The sequence below is a fragment of the Heloderma suspectum genome, chromosome 2 (assembly GCF_057233095.1).
Source record: "Heloderma suspectum isolate Gila_16-S chromosome 2, 16-S_ref, whole genome shotgun sequence".
Taxonomy (NCBI): Eukaryota; Metazoa; Chordata; class Lepidosauria; order Squamata; family Helodermatidae; genus Heloderma; species Heloderma suspectum.
In genome coordinates this window covers 168,988,296-169,009,167 of record NC_139459.1, presented here as the reverse complement: position 1 = coordinate 169,009,167, position 20,872 = coordinate 168,988,296, and the positions used below count along the sequence as shown (strand labels likewise).

Genomic DNA, 20,872 nt, shown 5'->3' with positions numbered 1-20,872 from the left:
TGAGGGCAGGGAGGTTCTCAGCAAAGTTTAAAGACCTGTTTCTGGAGATATTCAAGCTTAAAGTGCAAGAAGCAGTGCATTTTTCATACTTCGCAATAACTTCCAATCAATGTTATTAACATCAAAAACTCCTAAAGCAAAGGTGCTTGTGCTTTTGACATCTTACTTAAGTATCATAGACACAACAGTAAGCAGGGTAGGACAGAGCATTTCTGAGTTTCCAAAATCTCTACCATTCCTATGAAACTGTATATTCTATTTTTGATCTTCAAGGGAGAGTTCCTATGTTTATGTAACAAAAAGGCATCCGCATATAAGAGGGGTGTATTGGCAGACTTGGGAACCCTGAGGTTTACAGAAATACAAAACATATTTAGGTAAAAAATCATAAGGGTGAGAAACACCCCCCCCCCCGCCAACAGCCCAATGAGGACTGACCATGTTCAGTGGGCTTGGAATGCTGACTGAGTGTAGGGGATGGAATCGAATGGCTGTAAAAGGAAGGCAGAGGAATAGCCACATAATTATGAAAAAGATCAAAAGAACCTGTCAAGAAATCCATTTTCTTTTCAAAGTTTAGTGCCTGAGATTGCTGGGTTGCCTCAAACTCCCTGCAGTCTGGGCAAGGACAATTACCCAGGTAGACTGCCACCATCCCTTACAGCAACCTGAGAGGGGACACTTAGACCTTTCAGGACACACTCGGGGTTCAGAAATAAGGGCCCAAGCCAGCAACCATCACTAAGCCTGAAACTTTACACAGTACCAAAACCAAGCAGAAGGCTCTGAAATTAGTACTAAGGTTTAATTGGAACAAAGCACACGCAAATTTTGAAATAGGTGTTCAGTTTATTTACAAAAAGGAAGTGGGGGGGGGAGAGAAAAAAGGGCATACAAGAATCAGAGTAACCTTTGGAACAATGCTCCAGGCAAAAATAACAAAGCAATACCTAAACCTATCCTATACATTACCAAAGTACAGATCTTCCGATAGGATTGGGTCCAGTCCAGGTTCCAGAAGCTCACAAGCCCAAAAGGAAGTTAGAGCATGAAGATGAAAACGAGACCAGAACAAAAACAAAGGTGAAGACCAAGATGAAGATCAAAGAAAAGCATTTTGTCTTTGTGTAATTTTGGCAAGAGTTCAGCTCTGGCCTTGAAGGCCTGGAGACGACAGCGACAGGAAATCACACACACAGGTGGTTTAACAAGTGCATGCAGAGCCAGCTTCATGAAATGGCATTTCTTATAGGCAGCTAAATCTCAAATAGAAAATGGATTTCTTGAAAAAAAACCCTCTCATTATCTGGAGAAATCATTTCCTGGGTTCACACTGAGAAGCTATTTTTAAGTGTCCCCAGGGATGGAAGTACAAGCTTCTCATAGAAATCAATGGCGAAACCCAAGATTAAAATGGTACTGGGATTGGGCACAGGTATGTCCTACTCCACCCTCACCACCACCACCACCAATGTAGCAGCAAAGAGAAAAGTTCCTGCTTTTCCTAACTCAGTTCTTATTTTGGGTGAATTAAAAACCAACAACTGTTAATGCAAAATCCAAAACAAATGCAGTTCATTGTCCCCATATTGCGGCTTGGAACAGGCTGTGCTTGGGCGAAAGTGACTTACATTGTCACTCACAGTACACACTGAATACTGCAGATCACACTATGAGTAGTTTACAAGAACCCTGCAGTGTTGTCCAGAAGTACCAGACTCTGATTACCGGTGGAAGATTCAGCTGAATCTGGGAGATCTGGCATTGCATTCGGGGCAATCTAACATGTCGGGTGGCCGGCACAAAGCTGAGCACTAACTCGGCTCCTATTCAGAAGTACCGCCACCACCTGGTGGAGACCTTGGTAAGGGTGGCAGTGAGGGTGAGTGGCTGTTGTAGTGGGTGACGGCACTTTTATAATGGGAGCCAAGTCATGCTCGGCTCCACCGTGTAACTGCTGCCAACCACCTTAGGTTACCCTAAATACATGCTTGGTGGGCAGCAAGCACAGAGCGGATCACCCCTCCCCACAACCAAGTTATTCTTTAACTCATCTTCCTTCACTCCTGGATGCCACGGTGTTTCCACCAACAGAGCAGCAACTAAAACCAAAACAGACATGACTTCAAAGTTGAAGCTAGCTATGTATTATTTTCCTTCACTTTTACTCTAGTCTAAGTGCAGGGGGCCCAGTCCAAATTGGGACCCGAGGGTGTGTATGGAGGGGGTGTTGAGGGGACTTTAACTCTTCCTCCCCTCCTACGTTCCAGATCTGGATTGGACCCCCCCGCCTGCAATTTATATTATAAAATAGTTTCCTTAAAGCAAATGGATTGTTTGCAATATAAACTGCAGATGCGCCCCCCCCAATTCGAATCAGGGCCTGGGGGGAGTGGTAAAGCCCCCCCCACACACACACATATGCTAGGCCCCTGATCCAGATTGGGCCCCTGCACTTACTCTGGAGTAAAAATGGAGGGGGTAGATGTAGGTTCCACTAGCTATGACATTAAAGTCATTCTGCTTTGAGTCTAGGTGAGCATAGAGTGGAGCCTAGCCAGGTGGATGGGATCTTGGAGGGAGTGGGGAAGACGAGAAGGAAGGAAATTAATAGGTTAGCAAAACTTACAATCATCTGACAGGGCTTGGGTCTGTGATGTATGATCAACATACCACAAAACTGGGTACCATGTTGCATAAAAGGTTTTGGTTTTTGCATGACCTTTAATGATCTTTCTGTGGTGGGTAAGGGTATCCATTAATAAATGATCCGAAAGCTCTGAAACCAAGTGTTGATTAAAAAAAAGCACACTAACGTCTCCACTGACTTGCAATTGTTGCTTTTTCTTCTGCTAAAAAATGTAAAATAAAGTCTTTATGCAGGGTAGACTGTAAATCTTTTTGCAAGATACCTAGAATTGCAAGTACTGGAGCCTTGGTGATGTTTTGTTTGGTCATATCGTTAATTCCTTTGAAGACTTTGTCCCAAAATCAATGGCTCTACCAGAGGACATGACCACCACATGTGGATAAGTGTATGAGCCCCGTGATGTCCCCTCCAGCAGCTGTTTGGAAAAACAATCAGTGTTTCTTGTTCACCATCAGATCTTGAATAGAGGGAAGATAGTTAAGGCTGGGAGGCAGCCCAGGACAGCTGGACAGAATATGGTGACCATGGCTCTGCACATCACCCCAGAGCTCATGCCTTCCTTCCGGATTGTGGCTTACTACCAAGTAGGGAACAGTGAGATTGTGGCTGACTCTGCCTGGGTGGATGTGAAGGATTCCTGCATGGGAACGGTAGGTCACTTCTCCCACTGACTTTGCTACAACAGTATCCATGCAAAGCTTCCCTTTCCTGCAACTAAAGCAATAGTGTGCATACTACCAAAATCTGGCAGATTTTCAGATAATTTGCATGAGATTTCTCTTCCACAAATTAGTTTCAGCTCTGGTCAGAAGAACCTTGCAAATCACATCCAGATGTATTAGCCTGTGGGCTTCTCCTCATGGGGCGTTTATCCTGTGAGTGAGATTGGTTATTCATGGAAGTTTGTGGGTCCATTACATGATGTCGTCAACCTCCAGTGGTTTCTGACCATTTCCGCGACTTAATTTGAAACAGAAATAATGAGCTAATAAAAAGAAGCACTTTGAATCAGGCTGAATTTGTTCATATAGGGATGGGCGAACCACCCTGTACCTGCCCTGCGCGCCATTCGACGGACCCCCACCACTTACACGCATCTGTTCAGCTCCCTGATGGAGCTGGCGGGCAGTCTGTGGGTGCCCAGCAAGCAGCATGTGGCCATCTAACTCCTCGGTGAGGCACCATTTTGCGTAAAAGTGGTGGCTTGTTATTTTACATAAAAGAAGTTTTACATAAATGGTGGATGTAAAGCGGCCATTTATGCAAGATCAGTGCGTTCCCGCTTGTAATCTTGCATAAATGGCTGCTTTATGGCCACCATGGCAGCTTGCTGAGGAGTTGGGCGGCTGCGCAGTCTCTATTTTGCCTCTGGTTTGCCTTTTACAGAGATGTGGGAGATGCTTTTAAGATTATGGTAGTTCTGCATGTGTGAGCACTAGAGTTCTTCATGTTTCAGACCCCTCAAAGGTCTCTAGGCATTATCCAAGGACTAGAGACCTTTGAATAATGTGAATGTTAATTAGATGTAATGTTATTCACATTTTTAGCCCTTGCATGGGTAGGTTTTTTAAAAAAAAATACATAGCAGGTGCATGGGGTGGTAAACTGAACTGAGACTGTGGTAGAGGGGGTTTGCCCCCTCCATGGTCCCAATCCAAATTGGGGGGGGGGGACCCAAACCTGCTATTCGTAAAGGGAGGAAAGCTCCCATTGGCATCCGCTATTCTAAATAGTGGGTTCCCTGCCCCACAGTCTGGATCAGCACTGTAGTGGGGGCAAAGGCTTAAAGCCCCCATCCATTCCATGTCACAGCCCCAATCCAGTCTCCTTACCACACTCACACACCTGCTATTTTTGTTGTTGTTTAAAACACCCAGCAACACAAGGGCCAAAGGTGTGAGTAACATATGTCTAGTTTGGCCCGGAGCGAGGGGCAGATGCTTCTTGACCTTCTTGCTGATGTACGTGTAAACAAGTGCTAGTGCGCTGCTTCTCTTCCTCCACCATTTTCATGATAGCCACTTACCAGGGTTGCAAGTGTTATTTGAGTTCCAACCATTCTGGATCGCATCCACTGCAAGATGGAAGTGCTCTTCTCTATTAAAGCCATCTTTGGGTTGTTATTTTTAAAGCAAAGCTGCTATGGTGAGTTTACAGACACAACCCTGCTTGATAAGCCAGCCCAAGACAAGGTGTTATGGAGTACAAAGAACACAATGTATAGCAGGCAGAGAAGAAGGTGTTGTGTGGTGTGGGGTTTAGGCACTGGTCCTTGGTGTGAGAACAGCTGTTAAAAACACTGTTAGTCCTGTTTTTATCTGTGATAGTTAGTATGTAAGAGCTAAGTATGTATTTGAACTTTAAAAATTCCTTCTTGAGGTTGTGGGGAAGGAGAACCAGGTTTGGAGGTTTACAATTCAATTCATGAAAATAACCAGATGCTTTTATTTGGGGGGTCTCAGCACATCTAACTTCTGAAGGTCACACAGAGGACTAGCCCCGACCGACTATGGTCTATCAATGTGATGTGTACAACTGGCTTCCTCCTGTTATGCCTGTTCTGAGCTTCCAACGGAATAGGAACCCTGCCTTTTCCTGGGGCAGTTCGCAGCTGCACGTTGCAGATCAGAGGTGAGGAATTTCTGGCCCTCCAGTTGTTGCCAGACTACAAATCCCAGCAGCCCCAGCCAGCATGGCCGATGATTAGGAATTATGGCAGTTGTACTCCAACAACATCTGCAGGGCCTCAGGTTCCCCACCTCCATTGTAGATCAAAGCACATGCTCAGCAAGCTGCCTTTCGGTTCCACCCTTATTGAGTCTTTAGAAAAGGAAACGAATGGGAGATTTTTAAAACATCTTCAGCTGTTTAAAAGATGGATACAAAAAGTGAAGACCAGTCAGCCAAGCATCTTCCATCTTTCAAGACTGACCCTTATTGTCTTTGTTCAAACAGTTGATTGTGAAAGGAGCAACTGAGGCAGACAATCGAATTCACGAGCCAGGAGATCTGATGAAAATCAAATTGGAAGGGGACACGAATGCTCGGGTCAGTCTTGTGGCTGTGGACAAAGGAACCTACACCCTAAACCGGAAGCACAGGCTTACCCAAACAAAGGTGAGGTGGGAAATTCCTTAGGGTAAGAACCCTAGTCGATGATCTAGTTCGCATGACCCGACAACCCATGATAAGTTATCAGTCTTGTTTGTTTCAGAGTGGCTTGTCATGATATCTGAACCCAGCATGGTGGCTTCAGCGTGGTTTGTTAAACATGCAGAAGCCACCCTAAGAACCCATGGCTTGTTGTTGGGCTGTTTAGGATGGCTTGTTATGACGTGCGAACCTGGCATGATGGCTTGTGCCAAAAGGCTACAGAATCTCTTGGCAAGAGTCTCAGAAAACCTGACCACTCCGTTTTTTGTCTCACGATATCATTAGCTGTATGTCGGGGTGGCAACATCTGCGTGCTCAAGTCCCATTCATGTTTGCAATTCATACTCGCTCTGCATGAATGAGAGAATTGTACAAATCAAGCAGCAATCGACTGTGAAATGTGTGGACCAGTGGTGTGGTTTTTTTGTTTGTTTTTAACTTTCTGAAATTGTACATAAATTTAGTGGAGGGGGGGAGCAGGGACCAAAAATGAACATCCCCCCCCCATAGGCTAAAGTGTGAACATGTGGTTTTTGGGTGGATTTGTGCTTTTTAACCTTTTTTTCACTTTGGGGGATATTTGTGCACATTGGCATTAACAAATGCACATTTGCACACGTGCATTAAGTAATGTGCATTAGTCAATGCTAATGTGCGCAAATCTCCCCCAAAGTGGGGAAAAGGTAAAAAAGTACACGCACACCCAATCCGCATTTTCACACTTTAGACTTTGAGGGGGAAATGCATATTCTTGGTCTCTGGTCGTTCACCCACCCACCCACACACATACACACACACAATTTACTGTCAAGAAATCCATTGTCTTTTTGAGATCTAGGGTTTGCCCGCACTCATTAAACCACGTGTTATTTCATGTTAATCTTGTCTCCAGGCCTTCAAGGCCAGAGCTGAACTTTTGCTAAAATTATACTGTGGTGAACAATAAAAGATAAGAGGATAAGAAGATAAAGGAATAAAACTCCATATGAAAAATTGTTATTTTAAAAAACAGTACCAGTAAAAACAATGGCTGGTCAGTCAAGGAAGACTTCCTGAAATATAGTTGTTTTCTGGAGGTGCTGGAAACAACACAGTGTTGGTGGCTGCCTGACCTCCAGCGACAGGGAGTTTAACAGAAAGGGGGCCACTACACTGAAGGCTCTTCTCTGGGTAGACTCCAGTTGGACCCTAGGTCCATGGAGAACCACCAGGATCATGCCCTCTGATGACCTTAGTGACTGGGCAGATTGATAAGGGAGAAGGCGCACTCTCCTTTATCCTGGTCCCAAGTTGTTTAGGGCTTTAATGCACAATCCTATGGTTGCTAGACAGTGTCTTGATGGCCATAGGATTCTTTGGTTTCTGGGAGCCAAGCTCCCCACCCCCACCCCCGCTGCCTCATAGGTGGCGCCGTTTGTCCCCAGCTCCGTGCTTGTAAGAGCAGCATGGAGCAGGCGAAAGGGGGGCATTCCTGGGGGTGGGGAGGGCACTGTTGAAGCGCCATTACGATGCTTTCCATGCGCCATCTGGCACCCCCCCACACTCCGACACGCCCCGGATAGACTGTTGAAATCGGCCATCTAGCCACAAATGCAGGGCAGCTGGAGCGTGGAGGAGAGGATCTCCTCCGTGCTGCGCCCATCCTGCATTGGATAGTCAGCCGCCTCTGAGTTCGGAGGCAGCCAACTATCGCCATAGGATTGCAGGCTTATACATGAGTACCAAAATCTTAAACCTAGCTCAGTAGCAAATAGGCAGCCAGTGCAGTTCCCTCAGCAAAGGAGTTGCATGCTGAAAAGGGGAAGCTCCTGATAATAGCCAAGCTGCAGTGTTCTGCATTAGCTCCAGCTTCAGGAGCATCCTTAAGGGCAGCCCCATGTAGAGTGCATTCTAGTAATCCAGTCTTGAGGTTATTAGAGCCTGTACCACTGTGGCCAAGCTATACCTGTCCAGGGAAGGCCGTAGTTGGAGAACCAGCTGAAGCTGGTAAAAGGCACTCCAAGCCCCCATGGCCACTTGGGCCTCCAGTGACAGTGATGGATCTAAGAGTACCCCCAGACTACAGACCTGATTCAAAGGGAGTGCAACCCCATCCAGAAAGAGCCTATCTCCAGGGCTCAGGAGCCACTCACCCACAGGGCTTCCATCTTTCCAGGATTCAGCTTCAGTTTATTGGCCCTCATCCAGCCCATGACTGCATCTAGTCCCTGATCCAGGATTTGCACAGCTTCACCTGATTCAGATGTCACAGGGAGACAGAGCTGTGTGTTGTCAGTATACTGATGGCATTCAGCTCCAAATCCCCTAATCACCGCTCCCAGGAGCTTCATATAGATGTTGAACCATGGTGGGGACAAGATGCTACTCTGCAGACCCCCATAGCAAAATTGCCAAGGAGTCAAGGAATGGTCACCCAATGTTACTTTCTGAAATCAGCCCCACAGGTTGGTACAGTCAGGACTGTAATGACTGTAGCACAGCACCTCAAATGCCCATCCCACGGAGTCAATCCAGGAGGATACCATGGTTGATGGTATCAAAAGCCAATGAAAGATCAAGCAGAATTAGCAGAGTTGCACTCCCCTGTCCCTCTCTCAACAAAGGTCATCCATCAGGGCAAGCAAGATTTATTTGGTCCCATAACCAGGTTGAAACCCAGACTAGAATGGGTCTAGATAATCAATATCCTCAAGGGGTGCTCTAGCTTGCCTTTGGGCTGTGAGCTTCTTGATCCTGGACTGGGCCGTATCCTATTGGGAGACCTGTCCTTAGGTAACATATAGGATAAGTTTAGGTATTGCTTTGTTATTTTACCTGGAGTATTGTTCCAAAGGTTTTCTCTGATCCCTGTATACCTTTTTATCCCTTTCCCCCTTCTTTATTGTAAATAGATGTAACACCCATTTCAAAGTTTGCATGTGCTTTATTATTCCACTTAAGCCTCAGTACTAAATCGGGAGCCTTCTGCTTTGTTTTGCTCCTGTTTAGAGTTTCAGGCTTGGGGCTCGAAATAGAGAGTGCCGGCTTGGGCCCTTATTTCTAAACCCTAGGTGAGTCCTGTAAGGACTGAGAGTCCCCTGGCTGAGGTGGACATAAGGGGTGGTGGCAGTCTACTTGGGTAATTGTTTGTCCCTGCCTACACTGCATGGAGTTTGGGCAACCCTCTATCTCCCTTCTCTTTGCGTACAATTTTGGGAAGTTAGAAAAAAAATACACCTGATAATCTGTGAAACACAGAAAGAACAGATTTAAGAAAGTTTTACTCTTTTAAAAAATGTTGTGCCACAAAAGACAGTGGGATAAGTGCCAAGAGCGGGTAGAAGGACCAAGGGGGAAACAAACCGTGACAAACAGAGGAGTGCCTGATCATCTGTTGGCAGCAGCATGGGTTAGTGATGGATTAAACAAGCCACTGTGGTTTGTTTTCAGGGTGGCTTATCGTGACGTGTGAACTCGCCCAATAAATGTTTCCAGTGCAGATCATACTCAGGTCTATGATACACGTGATACTCAGTTGCATATAGTTTTCCCCTTATTTTTTTTAACAACCTGTAGTTATAAAGGCTACATTCAACAGCAGAAGACACAAACACATCCATCCATACACACACTGGTTCTCTCTCTTCCCCCCCCCTTTACTCTCTTTCTCTATCTCCTCTTCCCTCCCAATTTGCCTTCTCTCTTTAATTCCCCCTGTGTTGGAATGAGATGTAAGTCTCAATCCTATGCTTTGGGCCCTGATGAGATGCAAGCCTCCAAGCTCAGAGGCTTCTCTGTACCCTCCCGCCAGCAAGGCAGGAGGAGGACGGAGGCGGGTTTCATTTCTCCATCCTCTGTGTTTGGCTTTTTTCTCTAGATGGGCCTCTGAGCCCATCTAGGGAGGACATGCTTGCTGACGGGCAGGACTGGGGTTGGAGAGGTCATAGGATTCCTCATATCCTGACCTCTCAGCTCCCCTTCCCGCCCACGGGAGCGCCCCTCTGAGGCTGGATCTGCAACCTTGGGAAGCAGCCGGCATGGTTCTTTTTCCACAGCGGCTGTGAGGGGGTGGGGGGAGGGATCAGATACTGGATTCCCCGTTCCATGGTTGTAGCAGTGTCTATGGCCTCAGAAGAATCCTATGGTCCCTGGTACACTCTCCTGGGACCATAAGATTGCTCTCCTAGGGAAGAAAAGCTTCCATTAGCACCAATGGTATCTTTTTTCCTAAGCCTAATTGCTCTGCAGGAGGGGTCATAGTGTATGGGGAGGAGGGGTTAACTCTTCCCTCCACAGCTCCCCCCCACAGTGGCAATTAATGATCAAGTGTTTTCAGTGTTGAACATGCTGAGGGCCAAGATAGAAGTATGCTCAGTTACACTGAGTTTTTCTCTATTTTTAAAAACAAAATGCAGCTGTGGAGGCTATAATAGGTGGTAGAAGACTCATGCAGGTGGTAGGGCTTTTTAACCCTTTGCTCTGTAGTGGGCTTTCCACTAAAATGTAACCCTGCATGTTGTTTCTCTGCCAGATGGGAAAAGATATGGGTATTTGCACTGTTTTTTCTATCACTGTTGCTTGCCCATTCCATGCCAGATTTGGGACACCTTAGAGAAGAGCGACATTGGATGTACGGCTGGTAGTGGGAGGAACAACCTGGCTGTGTTTGCAGATGCTGGACTGGCCCTTGTGACCAACAAAAATATTTCCACACATGTAAGATCAGGTATTATTTGTGTCTATGTTTGTGCTCTAGAGGGACCTACGTCTGAGTAGACATGCAAAGTGTTGGGATGCATAAGAAGTGGAATTCGGTAGAGTTGTCCTGTTTGATGTCAAGGAGTTTTTTCCCCCATTCCTGCCTTTTTCCCCCAGAACCAAAGTGCCCTCAGTCTGCAAGACGCAGGCGCCGCTCCATACAGCTCACTGAGTCGAAGGCAAGCAAAGGTATGTGACAATACCTCACATCAATACCCCAAGAGGTCAACATCTTTTGAGCTGGCCTTGGTCAGTAATATCCTGAAATGCACAAAGGATTGGAAGAAAACTCTGCTTGCTTTGCTTTGCTGTTGAGTGTAAATATTGGAAACTGATCTTTTGTGTGGCTTCCTTTGTTGAGGAATTTCCCTCTTCCTGTGCAGTGGCTACCAGTTGCTGCTCTCTCCAGGAAAAAGACAGTGTCAGCTAAGGTTTTTAGAAATCTCTTTTAGAAATCCATCATGCATAGTAAGAAAGGGCAAGCATCTCCTGTAGAAATCCCAGGGAAGGGCCTATAGTTTGTTGGTACAGCACATGCTTTGCATGCATAAAGCCTCAAATTCATTCCCTGACACCTCTGTTTTAAAGATCTCAGTTAGCAGATGCTGGAGAATGTATTTATTCAGTTACAATGTTTATATAGCATCCTTCATCATTTCTCAATTCCAAGGCAGTCTGCACTGAATTAAAGCATAACAAGAAAAATACAATTTCAAAAACCACAAAGTAAAATGACAGATTAAGCAGGAGCAGTGGTAATAAAAAGTGTCACTAGTGGGTTTTAAAACCTGGAAGATCTCTGCCTGACACCCTGGGGAGCTTCTACTGGGCTACATGGGCCAATGGTCTAAATCAGTATTTGTGTTTTTTTCTTAGATCACTTAGCCAAAGCTCCTAAATTGTCTAGCAATTAAAAAAACTCACACAAAATACAATAAAACAATAACAATCTCTTAAAATAAACTGTAAAACTAGTAAAAGTCAAAGCAAGAAGGACAGGGTACTTGGATGAATGAAAGTCAGGGTACTAGACTAATTCTTTCTAGGGATGTACGAATCCCTTACCTGGCTCCATTCCAGGGATCCGCGGTGGTGGGGAGGCGATCCGTCCCTCCCCCCGAAATCCTCTCTGGCTGGCTCCGCTCCGCGGCAGCTCTGTGGAGCCGCCGGCCAGGGCCGTCCGCAGCCAGAGTTCCGGCCGCAAACAGGCTGCTGCGGACGCAAATGGCGGCCGCCGTAGTGGCTGCCATTTGCGTCCTGCGAAGCTGCCGTGATAAGCTATGTAAGTATTTATGTAGCCTATCACGGCAAGCCAAAAAACAACAACAGTGTATGCAAATGGCAGCGGCTGCGGCGGCCGCCATTTGCGTTCCCTATTTTTAGCCGTTTTAGCCTACGTAAATATTTACGTAGGCTATTACGGCGAAAAAAAGGGGAATGCAAATAGCGTAGTGGGCGCTATTTGCGTTCCTTTTTTTTTTTGCCATAATAGCCTACGTAAATATTTACGTAGGCTAAAACGGCTAAAAATAGGGAATGCAAATGGCGGCTGCTGCAGCCGCCGCCATTTGCGTATGCTGTTTTTTGTTTTTTTTTGGCTTGCCGTGATAGACTACGTAAATACTTGCATAGCCTATCACGGCCTCCGCAGGGATGCAAAAGGTGTCCCTGCGTTAGCCGTGATAGGCTAAGTAAGTATTTACGTAGCCTATCATGGCTATGATCAGGAAGTGAATGGCAGCCGCAGGGCGGCCGCCATTCGTATGTCAGCACAGATGGCAGCAGGTAAGTGCTCCGTTTCACACGCCTTTCGTGGGTTGGGGGGGGCGGGGGCTTCAGTCCGCCACGGATTTTGGGGGGCCAAATGCACTGGCATTCGGCCTCACCGAGATCCATGGCGGAATTCTCTGACATCCCTAGTTCATTCACAGGACTTACCAAATAGCTCATGCTGTCTCTCGTGTTGGGATGGTAGGGTGAAAGTGGTATGAGGAACAGCCATTGTCAGAGGCTTCATGAATTTTGGATGTTTCAGTAACTCAGTACCAGGAAAAGACACTTCAGAAGTGCTGTGAAGACGGCATGCTTGAAGCTCCGATGGGGCACAGCTGTGAAAAGTACACAGAATACATCCTGGAGGAGACTGCTTGCAAGGACGCCTTCCTTGAGTGCTGTCGCTTCATCAAAGCCATCCGGGATGAGAAGCAACGGGACAAGCAGCTAATGCTGGCAAGAAGCAAGTAGAGGGTTGTTGCCGTTGTTGTTTTGAGACTGCTCAAATGAACAAGATTGGGAAGAAGGAAATACTAGTGACTACTAGTGGGGATGTATGAGAATTTTGTTTCAGTTCGCAAATCACTTGAAAATGCCCCATTTGCACATTTTTTCCAAAAATGTTTGCAAATTCCCAAACTTGTGTTTGCAAAATGTGCATTTTTTAAAATGCACACGTTAAAAAATGCAGAACTTTAAAATATGAACTTCAAAAATATTTTAAAATGCACACTTTTAAATATATTTGCATGTTTATGCTGTAATGGGGGGGAGTGAGCACTTTTAAAAATGCACACATTAAGAAATGTGAACTTTTAAAAGTGTGGATTTTTTAAAAATGTACATTTTCACACTTTAGTCAATAGAGGAAAAGTACGCACTTTTGAAAAATGAGCACTTTTCCCCGTTGGAATGAACTGAAAAAACGGGTCGCGAAACAGGAGCAAGCCGAACCAAGCTTTAAAGTAAAGTTCAGAAAATGTTACCAAGTTCAAGCATGCCTGGTTCTCCTGGTCCTAAGTGACTTGTTGTCTCAGAATAGTAGGAATACAGTCCTTTGAATTACATTTTCCCTATAATTTATATAGCGCTAACACTGTATGTGGCACTTTATATAACCAAAAGGACGAGTCAGTGCCCCAAAGAGATGACATTCTTGGTTTTGACAGAGAGGGAGTCAATGAGACAGGAGTAAAAGGGAGACCGGAGGATGAAAATGCAGTTGCATTGCATGTCCGTAGACTTTCTTTCCAAGGCAGAGGGAGAGACTAAAGTTTCAAGCCAAAGCCTTCACTGGAAAATTGGGTTTTCAGGAGGGATCTGAAAGACGAGGAGAGAAGTGGCATCATATAGGTGTTCTGGGAGGGAAAGGCACAGGGGGAGTCAAAGAGTTAGAATTTAAAATGTTCTTGATTTATGGTTTTATCTAGGAGTGGCGGACAAGCTAGAGTGATCATTTCTTTTTCTGGGCTGAATGGGCAGAATCCAATGGGGCCTTTCTGCGCATGGCCAGCCCCGCTGGTTCCAGTCCACAAGTGGAACACAATGTAGCACTTCCAGGGGCAATCCCCAAAATGAACAGAAACACTTGTTTCTGGAAGGGGGCAGTTTGGCAGAGCCCTGGAAGGGCCCCGTTCGATTCTGCCCCCTATGTCTAACTGGCTAAAACCAATTATTTTGCCTTTGGTGAATTTCATCTTGTAAATATTACATATGGAACTTTGATTAGTTATTTAAGCAAGGAAGGGATAAGTGTAGGGATGTGTGAATCAACAAACCTTGAGCTCACTGAAGTTTTCCGACTTCCATCTTGAAGCTTGTTTCGACTTGAGTCTGTATCGGATTGCAAGCTTTGTTTTTTTCCTTTTTGCATGAGAATCTGTGCATATTTTCATGCCTAATCTTCTAAACGTAGGCATCAATTGTGCCAGTCTTTGCAATATACGCATTCTTCTCCCATTGATTAAAGCGTATGTGTATTGTGTACACATTTTTGGTCTGTGAATCGCAGTGGAAGCTCAGAAATGTACAGATGTGGACCGTCCGCAGATTGTATCTGAGTCCATGTTCAGTCCAGAAGATGCAGTCTGGGTAAATCCTGATCAAAACCAAACAGAAATACATTTCTCATACATCCCTAAATAAGTGGCTGTGGGGCAGGAATTAGGACTGTTAACTAAAGCCACCACGTGCAATGCTACTAAGGCTACCTACGTGTGCATTTGGACTTCCAGATGAAAGGCACAATCCATGGCTGGCAGGAGAATGCAGGGAGTTGTAGGACTTTTTTCTGTCTAAACATGGATAGGATTGCACCTTTAGTCTCTAAGGCCAAATGCACACATAGGTCACCTTAGCAGCACTGCAGTTGGTGGCTTTTGTTAACAGTCCTAATTCCTGCCCCACAGCCACTTGTCTAGAGATGTATGAGAAATTCATTTCCGTTTCGTTTTGATCAGGATTTACCCAATTCATACTTTTTGGACCAAACATGAACTCTGACACAATATGCAGTTGAAGTTGGTATATTTCCAAGCTTGCAGTGTGCTTCATGCACCCCCCAAAAATACGCTTGACAACATGCGCACACTTGAAAAAATGTGCATGAAAAAATGCATTCACTTGAAAAATGCACACAAATACACTTTAATCAATGGGAGAAGAATACAGACATTTCAAAGATGCTGGCTAGGGTATACTGAGATATGTAGGGGGTTTTCTCTCCAAATATGCATAGGATTGTGCCATAAGATACACAGAATCCTAGCATTTTGCTGTCTAAAAGTCCTCAGTTGAGCAGGTGCTCCAGGAGCAAGCATTGTCTAATTAATGCAAACGTTCAAAGAATGTGCACTGGAGAGAGGTGAAATCACAGTGCTGGCATCTCCATGGTGGCAAGGAGCTATGGCAGTGCCTGGTCATCCTGCAGTATCTCCGTCTTGATTGAGAAAATGTGGCATGACCCTTGGCCCTTCCTTCAGAGTCCTTCCACACTGGACAGCACATGCACAACCAAGTCACAGGCAGGAGCCAGCCAAGCACGGTGAGATGGTGGCCTGATGGCTTTTGATTCTAGGCTGCAAGTGCATTCTCTCCTCAAAGGGGAGGTTTCCAGAGGTCAAGCTTTGGGTCAGTTTTCTCCTCCTCTTGAAGGGACATAACAGTAACAAGGTCTCTTAAGGATGTGTCTCTTGATTTCTCAGGTGGCTTTGAGGATGAATTCTTTGAAGAATTTATATCCACCAGGACTGAGTTTCCAGAGAGTTGGTTACGGCAAACACAATGGCTGTTTTCTAACAAACAAGGGTATAAGGCTTTTACGACTACATTGTCTTAGTGCACTTATGCTTCAGCTATAAACAGATGATCTGACAGTTATTCCCTTTCCCCAGAGAACACTGGAACTGGAACTGCACGTGCACTCCCGAAGAAATAGACAGGGCACAGGTATATGGGAAACTAGGTCCACATGGGTACCTAAGGCCACAATTTTATTTACTGACAACAGAATTTGCAGCAGCACACATCTGTGGGTCTATCAACTAACTGTAGAGCCACCTGGTTACTCCCTTTGTTTGCAGTCAGGGCAAGCTAACCTGGCCTCTAGGTAGGGAGCAATCATTCACTGCTCCCAGCTTTTCAGATGCTGAGGGAGGTCTTCTGCATCAGCCCCCCCCCCCTGCACACACACACACACACACACACACACTGCCCAGGGCCATAAAGCTCCAGGTGGGTGAAGCAGGTCTGTTTCAAAGGGAACCTGTGCCCTGCCTCCCGGATCCCACCACCCTAAGTAGCAATTCTCAGGAATCCCCCATCACCTTAAAGGGCTGAGATGCAGCATGAAAGTAGACTCCAAAGCTATGGGCACTGACCATAACTGAGTGCACCTGCACTCAGTCCCATGCAACCTAAGGCCCTCCTTGTGTTTGCCCAAAACTGGTACCTAGTGAGGGGAGTGCCATTAGTGTGAAAAAATAAGGGGCCCTCATTGTTCCCCCTAACCTTGAGGTAGTTCTTAAGGGCTCAGACTGGACCCAACTCTGCTGACTGGACTGCTGAAAGGAAAATTGGTGCCACAGCCCCACTAGTCAGTCTTTGTCCTCCAGAGCTTAAAGAGGACACCACCCTCCACAAGGTGTACATTCTGAATCCCTAATGCCCTACCAAACACATTCCCTCTTCTGCTCACCATGAGTTCCCCCACTCTTAAACCCCAAATAAGGCAGTCAGGACAGCTGTATGCAATAACAGAACTTCAAAAGATGAAGTACAAACCATCCCCCAGTGGGCTTCTAGCCCACCTAATACATCTGGTGAAATCAGCTGTCTGGAATTTTGCTGTTGTCCCTGCCCCCTGGATCAACCCTCCAGGATTTCCTGGATCCCCAAATCCCCTGTTGTGTCAGCTCTGCCATTTGTTTTGGCCAAAAAGTCCAGGGCCTCCAGCTTACTTTTAAGAGTGTGGGACAATGGTCTATTACACCATAGTGTAAGTTTTACTGGAACTGGCGAGAAGAGTGGCAGGCCCTCCACTCTCAAAAGTTGGTGAACTCCCTACCTGGCATAACAAACCCTGGAACTGCTTGCTCTGCTTCAATCCTCCAACCTTCCAAAATGCCATAAGCATGATGTTTGCCCAGATTCTTGCGAATGGTGCCAAGCCAACTGCCAGGATCTTTCCATCCACATGGAGAACCTGGTCTTGGGGTAGGGATCTCTACCCTAGAGCAAACCCACCCCTTATTACCAAACATGGAGAATCACCCCTCACCACTGGGTAATCACTCCCTTCACTTCCATTGCCACCATTAAACTACACTCCTTTTATTTAATATATACCTTTTCCGCCAAAGTAGCTGGTCATTAGGCGTGAGACAAAACAGTTCAGAGATGCCAGAAAAGTAAACAAAGGCCTTCATCATACAAAGCTAAAAATCCTGCAATTTACCAGGGCTTCTGCTTCTGGAATCTTTGTGGGATTAAATTGGCTCCTTTCCACCTGGCTTCTCGAAAAAACTAAGCTTCTCAAGAAGTTCTATGTGTTTCATTACAAAGCCACTAGGTGGTGCAGTTATATTATTTGCCATGAAGCAACTTTAAACAGTATACAGGGATTTACTGCGACTCCATAGTGGGAGGAGGGAAAATCCCAGACTTGCTTTATCATGAAAAACAATGCAATAGAGCTCACAAAGAGTGGGAGGTGCCCTGGAGGAGGACAGCGTCATGTACAGGACCTGCAAACGTCTATGAGTAACCAATCTCAACAGCAGGATAAAAGCCCTGTGTGAAGGAGCCCAGAGATATATAGTACTTAATTAAAAAGAAAACAAAAAAGGATGGCTTTTTTTTTTTTAACTTAAGAAGGTTGTTACTACCTTTAAACAGGGCTTCTATATACAGTTAGGTTTTCCACCGATCAGGTGTTAGAAGCCACAGTTCCAAACTCAAGCCAATTCCCCTATCAAGCTCCACCTCAGTTAGCTCACAGGCCTAACAATGAGGGCTTGAAAGGCAGTCTTCTCTCTGGTCAGGTTTGACTTCCACCTGGAACTCTCAAGGCTGTTCACCAGGCTTCTCCCAAGGCTCCAGTTTGGTCCAGCAGCTTGTCAGTCTTCAGACAACGACCACCAGCTGTCACTCAGGCATCAGTTCTTTCCTCCAAAGGTCTCCTCTGCACACCTTCTCTAGCTTCTGCCTCACATGCTCTCAGCTTGGCCTCCCGGTCTTGTAGCTGTTCTTCCTGGCTGATGTCTTCTTCAGGCTCCCCAGCCTCTCACAAAGACACCTCCTGACAACGCTTCCTCAGGCAAACTCTCCTGTCAGACTCCTCGGACAGATTCCTCCCTGACAGACTCGAGTCTCCACAGCTTCTTATATTCGCTCCAGTTAGAACCTTCCAGTCAATCAGCTTTGAGGTGGCCAACATTTTGTCACCCCATCTAAGCTTTGGACCAATGGGCATCTTTAGAACGTTCTAACCAGTTCATACTAGGGATGTACGAAAGTGACTTACCTTTAACGAAATTTGATTCGAGGTGGGGGGAGGTGCTCTGTCCCTCCCCCCCTGAAATTCTGGCAGGGGGGAGGTGCTCCGTCCCTCCCCCCCCGAAATTCTGGCCGGGGGAGGAGGCACGCCATCCCTCCCCCCCCCGAATCCTGGCCGGCCGGGTGCGCAAATGGCGGCGGCCGTAGCCACCGCCGTTTGCATTCGCGCAGTCAGCCGTGATAGGCTATGTAAACATTTACGTAGCCTATCACGGTATTTTTTAAAAATCTAGCCATGATAGGCTACGTAAATCTTTACGTAGCCTATCACGTTTTTTGTTTACCGGAAATGGCGGCAGCTGGTTGGAAGACCGTCCGCCGCTGAACCGCCGCCAGAGCTGCTGCTGCCAGGAAGATTCACCCAAGGTAAGTCCCGTCCTGGGGGTGGGGGGGGGGCAGACCGTTTCGCCACCGATTTCGGGGGGCCGAATGAGCTGGCATTCGGCCTCCCTGAGATTCGTGGCGAAATTCTCTGACATCCCTAGTTCGTACAATTTCAATCCTGCCTTCCCATTTAAATAGACAGAACCTGGCTTCATTTTCACCTCCTAGTGGTAACAACAGTAACTGCCAATTTGCCAACACACCCTATTTACAATGCAACACTCCTCAGGCACAAACGTAGAGTAAAAGCATACATTTTTCTTTTACTGTTAACCCATTCAGACCCTTAGTGGTCGAAATAAAACATAATTAAAATTTTTACCTCAGTTTCTTCACAATTTGCTTATGTGACAATGTGTCAGCAATGCCATTTTCAAGTGGAGGTACATTGCATGCACACACACAAAAAGGATACTGGAATGGAGACACTGTAGGTTAATACACTGACCAGTTCAATGACCATGGATGTCTTTGAGGTAAGGGTGTTGCTGAAAATGTACTGTGGTCAGGTTCTCGCAACAGAAGTGCCTGACAGAGTTGGCCTGTTGGTCTGCCAAAAGCCAGACCACCACTACTATGGGAAAAACCTCCAGGACCAGAATTTATTGCACTACCTATCCCATAAGTAGTATTCAAAATCATAGGCACCAGCTGCATCTGAGTACATCCGCAGCTTGGCCTCAGTCTTCTGGTCTTCCCTCCAAAAGGATACTTGGTTAAATTGCTCCAGGAACTGCTGCCATACTGACATGTCCATTTGCATCTCATGTGTAACCCAGCTATTTGTAACACCCTGATGTGTGTGTGTGTGTGTGGAGCTGAACCCCATCACACAGGCATCTCAGAAAGGCAGCCTCCAGAAAAACAACCCTGTATGTGAAGTAGAGCTGCCCCAACAATTCCTGCAGTTCCCATAGGATAATCTTAATTATAATTATTAACTTTGTGTCACTTCCCACTGCAAAAAGCAGTCCTGGAGCAACCTACACACAAAAAATGGAAATCTATAATTAATGACAGAAAAAAACCAATGTCAATATAAACCATAATCAGCACAACACCATAAAGAACATAATCTAAAAATAATACAGTATGAAAAGTGCTCATCTACAATTCACAAAAATCTCTCCCCCTCCCACCCCACCCCAGAATGACCACCACAAAAGCAGCCCACGACAGTTGAGCCATAACTAATGTCCAGATGTCTGGGGAAACAACACCATGTACCATGGGGAAATGGCTTAGAGATATCTTTAAATATAGTAAGCAGTGTATAAATGTATTAAATAAATAATAAAATGCATTAATAATTTAATAAAATGCATTAAATAATAGTGAAATAAGTGTGTCTTTGCCTGTCGCCAAAAAGATGACAGTGTCAGAACCAGAAAAGCTTCCTTGGGGGAGAACATTGCATAAACACAGGGCTGTCACAGAAAAGGTCCATTCCCAAGTTACCATACCCAAGCTTCTCTTGGAGGGGGCATACAGAGACGGAGTCCTGAGTCAAGTAGGGCTTTATAAGTTAAAACCTGCACTTTGAATTTGGCCTGGAAACAAGTTGGCAACTAGTGCAGGTGAGCTAGGACTGGATTTATATGTTCACATCACCTAATCTCAGTTATCAACCTGGCTGCCAAATTTTGCACTAGCTGCAGTTTCTGAACCAGGCAGCCCAACATGCAGTGCATTGCAGTAATGTAATCTAGAGATTCCCAGAGCGTAGATCAGGAGTCCCCAATGTGGCAGTCACAGTCACCATGGTGTATGTGCGGGCACTCACAGAACTTTTTTAAAAAATATATTTTTTCCATTTTTTAAATATACATACATGGATTTGTATATATCCGTAGCAATGAATACTTACGAAATGCATACAACTTTCTAGCAATTATACATAGGCTTCAACAAAAGCGGACCAAATATCCCGAAAAGTAGCCATTTGAAGGTAGCAGCAATATGGTACCTGTTCATATATTGAAAGCATTCTAAGTTCCTCAATCTATTGCATTATAGGAGGTGAGTGTTTATCCTTCCAGTATTGTAATATCAGTCTTTTAGCTGTCAAAAGGGCACAGAGAATTCATTTATGCTGACCATTTGTTAATTTCCATGAAGCAG

At 45.6% G+C, this 20,872-nt stretch overlaps 1 protein-coding gene across 1 annotated transcript in view; it reads left to right on the top strand.

The window, feature by feature from the left end:
• LOC146353174 (A.superbus venom factor 1-like) overlaps positions 1–20,872 on the top strand; it is a 197,941-nt gene that overhangs the window by 61,770 nt on the left and 115,299 nt on the right. Inside the window, exons 13-18 of the mRNA XM_084835880.1 lie at positions 3,106–3,300; positions 5,606–5,767; positions 10,379–10,508; positions 10,658–10,729; positions 12,576–12,776; positions 15,517–15,619. Of these exons, the coding sequence (XP_084692006.1) occupies positions 3,106–3,300; positions 5,606–5,767; positions 10,379–10,508; positions 10,658–10,729; positions 12,576–12,776; positions 15,517–15,619 (863 nt within the window). The remainder of the gene's footprint in view (positions 1–3,105; positions 3,301–5,605; positions 5,768–10,378; positions 10,509–10,657; positions 10,730–12,575; positions 12,777–15,516; positions 15,620–20,872) is intronic.